The sequence below is a fragment of the Malania oleifera genome, chromosome 5 (assembly GCF_029873635.1).
Source record: "Malania oleifera isolate guangnan ecotype guangnan chromosome 5, ASM2987363v1, whole genome shotgun sequence".
NCBI lineage: Eukaryota > Viridiplantae > Streptophyta > Magnoliopsida > Santalales > Ximeniaceae > Malania > Malania oleifera.
This window is the reverse complement of record NC_080421.1, coordinates 91579623-91590538: the sequence shown is the minus strand read 5'-3', so window position 1 is coordinate 91590538 and position 10916 is coordinate 91579623. Positions and strand designations below refer to the sequence as shown.

The 10916-nt window shown below is 36.3% G+C and overlaps 1 protein-coding gene across 1 annotated transcript; it reads right to left on the bottom strand.

The window, feature by feature from the left end:
• Nucleotides 1-3460: 3460 nt before the first annotated feature.
• Nucleotides 3461-6966, bottom strand: LOC131155449 (uncharacterized). The gene is made up of 4 exons (XM_058108600.1): nt 5662-6966; nt 4199-4406; nt 3984-4113; nt 3461-3896 (listed from the first exon to the last, which is right to left on the bottom strand). Exons 1-4 carry the CDS (start codon nt 6660-6662, stop codon nt 3625-3627), a joined length of 1611 nt encoding a protein of 536 aa, XP_057964583.1. The 5' UTR covers nt 6663-6966; the 3' UTR covers nt 3461-3624.
• Nucleotides 6967-10916: the final 3950 nt, after the last annotated feature.

Genomic DNA, 10916 nt, shown 5'->3' with positions numbered 1-10916 from the left:
GGTAGAGAGATGGAAGAAGAAAGTTGAGCAGGTATAATTTCTGAACTTTGTGAATGAGAATCCATGGTTTGCAAGATTCCCCTTTGAGTTATTTGTTCCTCGTTCTTCTATAATTTACTTCTATGATCTTAACTTTCCTGGACTCCAGGCAAGGACATGGCTCTGAAAATACATTTTAAAGTAAAAAATTTAAAATCAAATATTTAATGTGATTAATATTGAGTTTGCTCATGAGCCTAATATCAAGTTAGTTCATGAGTTACTAATGAACTAGAAAATGAACTGACAAACGAGTCGACTCGCAAGCTATTAAACGAGTTTGCTTGCTAGCTATTAAAAAGTCAGCTATCAAACCTAACAAGCCTAGTATGAAACAACTCGAACTTGACTCATTTAGTTGATGAGCTCAAAATTTGAATTAATTTGAACTGAACTCATTTAACTTAATAAACGAATTCGAGAGACCCATTATCAACTGTAGCACATGAGTGGAAAAAATTGTCGACATATAATGCCGACCTCACATACCTAGGGTTGCCATCAATCATCCATCGGTGTCGGGTAACCATCATGAATCTTTATCCTAATACGCTCTCTCGTTAGCTAAAGATGCCTCCCGAGCGTAGTATTTTTTGATGCACCACACCCTAACCTCGTCTGTGATGATGAGGTCGATGCTAAAAATATATTTCTAGGATTCATAATATATTTACACGTGCCTAATACAATCACTTTATTAAAAAATAAAAAAAATAAAGAATCATAATCTTATTAACACTGCTCATGTGGGTGCGCAAATCACCCTGGGTCTCCCAAGCTGATGGATCCACGTCGGCATGGGTTGCCTCTAGCTGTGTCAATGACGCATCATCACAGACATGATGTGACTGTATCAGCACTGTAGCATGATCCTGACTGGTCGTACTGGTCGGTCTACACCTCAACTGTCTAAGACCTCTGGGTGCCATGTCTGCATTATAGAAAATATTGAATAAGATAATTGCATATTAAATGGAATTATATATAGTAAATATATTTTTAGTTATTTATATAGATTAGATATATATATATATATATATATATATATATATATATGGAATGTAATATGACATAATAACATGCTTACTCCCTATGAAGTGCAGTATGATTAAAAATCCTTAGCATCAATATCATCATCACTTTCTAGTATCTCTTCCTCCTTAGTACGGTAACCCACCATTGTTTCATTTTGATATTAGTTTCATCATTGTTGATGAAATCAACATGTACATCATCAATTTCAATGTCGACGGTCCCTACGTGTTCTACCATGGCACCAACCTTATTCAATGGCATAGGATCAGCTCCTTCCTTTGCAACATAGTTATCACCAAGCGATAATAAATAAGCGAAAAGACAATTGTACAAGACCCGACATTGCATTTTCTGAAGTACCATATTTTAAGTGCAATGGTATAGGATTATCCGACCCAATATGGTACTTAAGCAACCCAACATTACTTATTTCTAAAGTACCATACTTAAGTGCTATTGGCTCTCTAATATATCGAGTCAATTGTACAAAACCCGACATTACATTTTCTGTAAATATACTAGTAAGATATAACTCTATTCCTACTCGGCGACACTGGAATGGAATTAAGCATATTCTATGCTATTTGAGATGTATATTTGATTTGAGTTTATTGTACTCATTTGATTCCAAATCTCAACTAGTAGAATATGTAGATGCTGGATATCTATCTGATCCTTACAATGCTAAATCTCAAATTGGATGTATATTTCTTTACGAAAAAAACTATTATATTTTGGAAATTAGTAAAGCAAACGATTATAGCAACATCCTCTAATCATTTTGAAATACTAGCTATCCATGAAACTAGTAGAGAATGCATGTGACTTAGATCAATGATTTTTTATATCTAAGAAAATTGTGGTCTTCAATCAATAAAGGATATTCCAACAATTTTATATGAAGTCAATGTTGTATGTATAGTTCAACTAAGAAGAGGATACATAAAAGGTGACAGAAGAAAGCATATCTATCCAAAATTCTTTTATACACATGAACTCCAGAAGAATGACGATATAGATGTTTAGCAGATCCGATCAAGTGATAATCTAACAGATTTGTTTACCAAAGTTTTGTCTACTACAACATTGAAAAAATTAGTTCATCTCATCGGAATGAAACATTTTAAAGATCTTAATAGAAGGAGTTAATATATGGGTGACATCCAAGGGGGAGTGTTATGAAAAATATGTATGTCACCCCTTATATTCCATTCCTTCATCTTCAACCACTTTGGTTTTTCCACCCCAATAAATTCTTTGATATCCACATTGCCTTATAAAAGGGCCCTCCCCCTCACACTTGTATACACACATTGCATGCTTGTATACAAACTTGCATGCTTGAAGTAAGTAGGGTATATAGAAAGAAGATTAGAGATAAAGATAAAAGAGATATCTTGTATAAGGTCGGAGATATCTTGTACAAGACCGATTCCAAATTATCTTGAAATTCCTTCCGAAATAGTGAAGTTTTTTATCCCATCCGCCCGTGGAGTAGACATAGCCGAACTACGTAAATTTTTATCTCATCTCTATTTATTTTCCTGCATCTTTTACAACACTGCGTAACTTATTTTATAATTATTTGCTTCCAATTTATTTTAAAAAAAGTAAATTATATAATGCAATTGTTTTGTTCATTGAGTGCATAATAATTTTGAATCACGTATCAAAGCCACAGAAGGAAACTAAAGTTTCATTTTGGGAGAAAAATTTCAATTCTTAAACAAGAATTTAGATGAAAATAAGCCATTTTGATATTATAATATTTCGTTCCACTTCCAAGAATTTAATATTTAAACTCCAAACTTGCTCATAAAATAGCACTTTAGTATTCGCACATGATAACTCATAAACTTTTCAAAAAGAACTAAATAGGGCCTTACATATTATAGTTCAGTAGTATAATAAGGTAGAAAAACTCCATTTATCATATGAATCTATTAAAAAAAAATCACAAGTGACACGAAATTTCATGATTTGTTAAAATTTATTGTATGTGAAAAGATCATTAATTAATATCTTCTTATATTGAATGGTAAAATTTTATGATTGTATGAGCTCGCTATCAATATTTTAGCACTTAAAAGCATTTGACACGGATTGACAAAAGCTCCGAAATTTAGATTTTTCTAACGACAACATTTAATAACCATAGAAACATCAACTATTATGATTTTGAAATCATCAAGCATCAAGCATTCCCACCAAATTTTTAAAATCATGATTATTATGATTATTATTATTATTAAAATGAAATTTAAAAAATAATGAATGAAGCATTCAATAAGATATTTATTATTCTGGGTTTTGTAAAATCTCAAATTTAATGTCTATTCATTTTAAAAACTTCAATAATTTATCCACATGCACCCTGAAAGACTAATGAAGTAAAATTTGTTAAATGATTTACAAGGCATGTAAAGAGTGCATACTTAAAATGATTTACAAGTGGCAAAGGGATGCAGGCTCAAAATCAGCTGCCCCTCCTCTCACATTAACTTGAAGAAACAATGTGAAATCTATGCCTACCATGGAAATGAACCTAGTCTACCTATCCCCTGCACTCATTCTAAATATACCATTTGGTGATGCGGAGTTTATCTTTACAACCTTCTGTTTTGGTTGCTGCTGCTGCCTTCTGCTGCCATTTTCTTGATCACAGTCATCCAACTTTTTTATATCGACCTTCACAATGTGATGGTCAGAAGTCCCTTTCGAGGACAAAACCGAGTACGACCCCGGAACAAACTTGTATGGCGAATTTGGGGATGACAATATGTAATCTACCCTAGTCCCATACTTACATGTCCCCTGTACGCCTGCATTAAAGTTAAGTATTGAAGTTTTGAGGAGAGAATCAAGTTGCATTCATAACCAAAAAGATTTGAGAAAAAGGGGTTTCGTACTTTGGCCTTTTGCGATCATGACAACCGGTTCGCATTCCGCGGGGAAGTCTTTGGCGTCGGTGTATTGTCTCTCTTTCAAGAATTTCATTAACTCAACCTTTGGGGTAGGCTTTCCCATGTCTTCATGATACTGGCACATAAATCTCCATTTAACAAGAATCAACAATTTTATGATCCGAAAGAAAAAGTAGTTGCAAGGAATGAGAAGCATTTACCTTAACAATATCTGCCCATCTTTCTTGTGAGTAATCAGACTCGTCGAGAGAATTTAGACCGCCTGCTAAGATGTGAGGTTCATCACTATATTGGATTATAGCATTGATTTGTTTCATTCGCCAGTTTTCGTCAAAATGATCGAGGTGGGTGCAGTGGAAGTTAACTTCTCCTATCTGGGGCACATCAATTGTTGTCTTCAGAACATTCCTGTAGTGTATGCAATGTTGAAGCATAAGATAGTCCACCATATGATATTTTTATATTTTTCCTTTTGTGATCTTTAAGCATAAGAAATCCTCAGGATATGCAGCTGTTATTAAACACAAGTTATGCTAAAAATACACACAAACATTGGTTCCTCAATCTACTTTTCTTGATTTGTATTTTTCCTGGAAACAAGCATTATCAAAGATCAGCAAGCAGTGAAACTGTTGAATTTCACTCAAATCATTCTCCATAAACAAGCAATGACAGATGACAGAAGCTTTGTAATTAATAATATGATGTTTTTATTGGAAGGGAAAAGAAGCAGTAGATGGTTGAAATGGAAATTTTGGTTCAATGCAGCAAAGTTATTTGGGAACACCTACAACAGCTATAATCTGGATTGATGCAGGACAGGGCAAGGGATTTCCAAAATAATTAGAAAATTAGAAGAAAATTGAAACAAAAAAATTGAAAACTAAAGCAAGAAAAAGATGTTATTCCTGCTAATAGAAAGAACTGCTATCTTTACAGTGCTACTGAGCAGTTTTGGAAAGTTTCTAAAATTTAGTAATGTCCACAAAATTTATCAACAGTTTTGAGTAATAAGAAAAATCCAGAGACCTGGAAATGATTTGTTATTTGAAGACGACCCATACGCTAGTTCAGCAAAAGTTAAAAGAAAAAGAAGGATATTTCAACTCCATCTGCAGTGCCTACAGCTGTTAGTCCATAATAGATCTTAGCATGTTCACTTTTACTGTACCAATGAATTGGAGCTGTATTGTCTGTAAATAATACAAAATAAATAGGCTCAATTCTTGATTTGAGTTTTGAGCAGTGCTTGAATTGGAAATAGCTTAGCATCATCATAACCTAAGGAAAATGAAGCAAAAAAGTGAAAAAAATTACACATAAAAAAAGGTGGAAAGTGATTTTTAGGGATTAATTTTGTTTTATCTGGAGAATAATTAAGAAAAAAGTAAATATAAAGTACATTTTCCTGGCTTCATGTAAAAGATTCAAGGAAAGGGTCTTGAATAATAACTCACTTTTCTCAAAAAGTAAACATTTTGTTCTTTAATTATATGATTTTCACATTGATTAGGAACATGTATTCCTTCAATGAATGAAAGCGTGACGATTATTGGTTATTGTTATTTAGGGAAAACAGAGAGCAACAGGGATGAAAAACAAGAGAAAATTAGGAATTTGTTCTGTGCAATTAGGAAAGAAAAAAAAAAAATGAAATACAAACCTGAAATCTGTATCATCAAAGATCTTCAGAGCTTTCCACCTCTTAATGGGCCATTTGGACAAGACGGCGTTGCCGTACTCAGGTGCCCAGCTCTCCGCAAACACATAGTTCATCCCCAAAGCAGCAGCTAAATCGGACAGAGGCTTCATGCCTTTCTCCTCCTCTGCCTTCACATCTTGCAGGGCCAATATATCAGCATCCAGCTCTCTAAGAACTTCAACCAGTGTTGTTCTGCTTCTGTAGCTCTCACAATCCGCTCCATTTCCATCATTTGAAGAGAAACTCGAAGAGGGTCTCAGAGGAGCCTTTCCTCTCAGAATTCTGCTCATGCTGTTGCTCGAAGAACCCTCGTTTTCGTCTTCCGCGAAGCTCAATTTTCGGCTCCGTTCCAACGAAATCTCGTTATCGGGCAGATTGATGGAAACCCGTAATTTCGATCTCGCAAACTTCTGCTGCCTGGAAAGGTTCTCTGAATTGTCGTTGGAATTGGGATGCAGAGGAGACTGCTTCAGAATGCCCCTCGGACGGTCATTTGCAGATTTCGCTCTCAAATTAATTTCCGGGGATCTCCTAACCACCGCAAAATCTCCATTTCCAGAGTCTATACTCGCCGAACCCTCAGTATTGGGAACCGCAGGTGCCATGGAGAAGAGGGAAGCATTAAATGTGGCGATTCGGATTGTCCTTTCGGATTCAGAGGAATCAGAACCGCCCAATTGCGCATTTGGGTGAATGGCCGCGGAGCCGGGGCTGAATTTAGGATCGGATTGCGCAGCGGGGGTGGGTTTTCCGACGGTCTTGACGAGGACTTTGGGCTTGGGGCGGCGGCGGAGGCGGAGGCGGGTGGGCCAGCGGCAGCGGGAGCAGAGGCTCCGGAGCCTGGTGTTGAAGATTTTGAGCATGGACGAGAAGGGAACAGGTCGGGGCTTCTCGACGGCTTGAGAGGGAGAAGTTGGAGTAGTGTGGTTTCCAGTAGTAGCTCTGTTTTTGTTGTTTGGCATGATATGAGCATGAAGAGGACGAGATTTTGAGTGGGGATTTAGAATTTAGTTCAGAAAATAAAGGGGGTTTTGAGATTGGATTAGTTTGTTATGGGGGAAAGAGAAGCAAGGGAGGACTGCTCTGGGGAATGGGCTTCCGCCACTTGGCACCAAAGTAGGCCACCATGGAGCTGTTTTTGTACCAAATGTTCTCCCTCTTTCTCTGGGAAGTTTCCTCCGAGAAGAGAACAAGGTGCCTTCTATCCACAGAGGCCTCTCTCTCTCTCTCTCTCTCTCTCTCTCTCTCTCTCTCTCAGTTGTGATTAGGAAATAATTAAATGAAGGCGGTGGGATTCTTGGAGGGGACGCCCCGTCACCCAAAATCCGGCGGACCCAACTCCGACGGCAGCCCCCCCTCTGCAGGCAGGCCCACACTTCGCTGCCTCCGATGATGAGTTGGTGAGGGCTCACCCGCGTCCAAATCAGGACACAATGATACATCATCTACTCTATTTCTACATTAACCCTTTTTATTTTCCTTTCCTTTCCCTTCCCTTTTTCTTATTCTTCTGTAATTCTTCTAGAATGTACAGGTGATACCTGTAAATCTCTTCATACATACATGCCCATTATACTCGTTTGATGTGTATGCAATTACTTGATTATTATATAATGTTTTTACATCTCTTGTCTCATGGCTGCATATGATATAACCATTCCTTTTATTTTATGATGCTTATCTATTGGGAAACTTGAACAAAACGTAGATGAAATACACACAAAACAACATCAAGATATACATGGTTTAGCCAAATTCAGTCTATGTTCACGGAAGATATAACTAGTATTTTTTTAAAAGTACAAAGGAGGTGTCACGCCCTGAACTTGACAATGGGTCCCAGGGCGTGATTCGATAACCTAACATGTCTCTGTATCATACAAAAACCCATGATACTACACAAAACAAAGGTCCGACCCCGTAGGGCTCGTGGATACCCTATACACAATCACATACACATGATATACGCAGTAGAAATATTTAACCTATTACATTCATTATACCATACCATTCTAGAGTCTACGTTCAACACAATACAAAACATAAGTCCCGGGTGTCTACATTAACCAAAATGATGCCCCGACTACAATTTAGTACTTACACAAGTACTTATACAACGCTAACCAAAATCACGCTCCCAAATCGCTAGAACGCTAGGTTCAGCTACTTGAAAGACCTGAAACACATTTGTAGGATTGACGTGAGACACTTCTTAATAAGGGCGAATCAGGTTATATCAGTGTGTGAGCATATGAGTGTTATTTCAACATTAAAACATAACATTTCCCAACTCCAGTATGTTCACTAACACTTGTCCACATCGGTAATTAAACCGGATTGCAACACTTGTCCACATTGAAATTAAACTGGATGTCTCGACTCATCGGTATTAAACTAGATGTCTCGACTCGTCGGAATTAAAACCGGATTTGAGACCATTCGAAATTTAACCGGATATCTCAGCTTATCGGTAACGAACAGGATGCCACAACTTGTCGGTAATTAAACCGGATGCTAACCACATAGTAACAATCATCACATAGAACCTCGGTATTTAATCGGTATTAGTTTTCCATAGTTTTCTGAAAACAATTTGGAATCACAGTTCCTATATCTCATTTCAACATTTCACAACTCAAATCATTTCAAATATACCAGCTCATGCTACACTTATTTGGGTACATAAATAATCACATAACATTTGATCCAAGGATACAATTTAACATAAATGAAGGTACGGTCATCTCTATATTATAATTTATTAAAATATATGATTTTTCAACAAAAACTGAGATGATACCCGAAACCCCAATTTTTCCCAAAAACTGTAAACCCGAAAATCCCGTAATTTCACCCAATAGAATTTCCCAAATAAGTATTCAAAACATACATATCATTGTAAACCACAGTTTTATTGATTCAGATTTAAAAAAAAAATAATTGATATAAACAAAATTCCCTTACCTTTTTCCAAAAACCAAAACACGAACCTAAACGGTCCAAAATAGCGACACGGGATCCCCAAAACCTAAAAATCGAAGAACACAACTTCAATACAATCCTATTTACCATAGATCTACCGAACCAAAAACAAATTTAGACCCTTACCTCAACTTTAGGGTAAAATCCAAAAATCCTCAAAATAAAGATCCAATCCGCTATAATCGTAGAGATTCTTCCCCTAATCCACATAGTAAAGTCGGATCGTTGATTCGGGCAACAGGAAGCCCGAGATCTTAGAAAAAGAGAGAGAGAGAGAGAAAAAGAGAGAGAGAGAGAGAGAGAGAGAGAGAGAGAGAGAGAGAGAGAGAGAGAGAGAGAGAGAGAGAGAGAGAGAGAAATTGAGTTTTCTTAACCATTAAGCAACAAAAATTCAACTTATCGACCTTTAACTCTGACTCACTTCTAAAAATGAGTAGCACTAAGGCTATCCCAAGTATATGAGTTATGTTGTGTAATAATTAGCCCAAATAGGTCAGATCGTCTTCACGGAGAATGCAGATTAGTTCTAAACTAGTGCGAAATAGGAGAAAAAAATAATAAGAAAATAAATTTTACTGAACATGGTTCAGATTCAAAATTTTGGATTTTTGGAGAATTTGTGATGAAATTAAAATGACACGAAACCTAAACTATGAACCTAGCATGCAAACCAACCAAACACTCACTAATTAAATATTCAACTAGTAAAACAAGGATAGCTAAAATCAGATCCACAAAGACCTAAGAGTAATGAATAAACTGAACCTAACAATGACTCAACTAAATGAAAATAAATTAAGCTAAACGATGAATAAAACCAGAGTAAATAAATAAACTAAACTCAACAATAGAAAGACTCAAACATTTCCTAAATAAAAAAAATGACCAAAGTTAGACTAATAAAAAAAATATCCAACAACTATTAACTCCTAATCAAATACTTAATTTCAATATAATAATAGCAAGGAAAACACAAGAATAAAAATGTCCAACAAGTATCAACCCCTACAATGACCTTTATAAAATAAATAATCCAACAGAATTTAAATTCAATCAACTACAAGAAAAATAAACTGAATTTAATCACTTAAATAATCTAAGCAAATGTTTAAAATGGAGAGAAAGAGAGGCTAAACAAACATTAATCTAATAAATGACACTTAATCTAAATAAATTCTATTAAACAAATGTTAATCCCAGCTTTAAATGAAGAAAACTAAATACTTAGCAATAAAATAAAATAACTTAACAATGTTAAAACAACACAGAGAGAGAGCGAGAGAGAGAGAGAGAGAGAGAGAGAGATGAAGTGGCCGTGAGAGGAGAGCCTCTGCGTGCGGCGCTGCTTCTTTGCTGCGGTGGAACTCCCAGAAAAAGAAAACCTTCAAAGTTGCTGAAACTGTGAAGAAGATTGACCAGCCTGATCATTCCTCCATGAAAAATTTGGGTGATTCCTCCATCTCGGATTATAAGTGTTTGAGAAAGGCTGATTGGGTACTCTGTCAACCCAATTTGTTGACTAAATCTGATCAGACCTACTCTCTTGCACTACCATCATTATCGGACAATCCTGGGCCTTATGGCTAGAGTCGGCGCATAGAGAGCACACCTCAACTGATTTCACTGCTTTCACCTTCTCTAACTCAATAATCTCTACCCTCCTAACTAATGCAGTAATACGAGCCTGGATATCAGTTTCCTCCTTTACCTCATATCTACCTCCACCACCAATTGTCCTGAGAGGTTGCATTGTCGTTGGTGCCTGATCAGATCGTGTATTCCACTGTTGTGCACTTTCAGGTAAATAATCAAAGAATGCTAGTGCCTCATCTGGTTCCTTGCTGAAGAACTCCCCATTACACATAGTCTGAACAAACTGCTTACAATCAGGAGTGAGGTCAATATAGAAATAATTTACCAGCCTCCAAGACTCAAACCCATGATGCGGACAAATATTAATAAGCTCTTTGAACCTTTCCCAACAAGCCTGGAAAGTCTCATTGCCTCTCTGCATAAACTGACTGATTTGCTCCTGTAGGAACTGGGTTCTCTGAAAAGGAAAAAAATTATGTAAGAACTCACGTTGCATGTCAGTCCAATCAGAAATAGAGTTAGGTCTTAGAGAATTAAACTAGATCTTCGTTTTATCCTTCAAGGAAAAAAGAAATAAATGAAGCTTAATGTATTCATCAGTTCCTACTCTAGTAATGAAGGTAGTACATGCCAACTCAAAA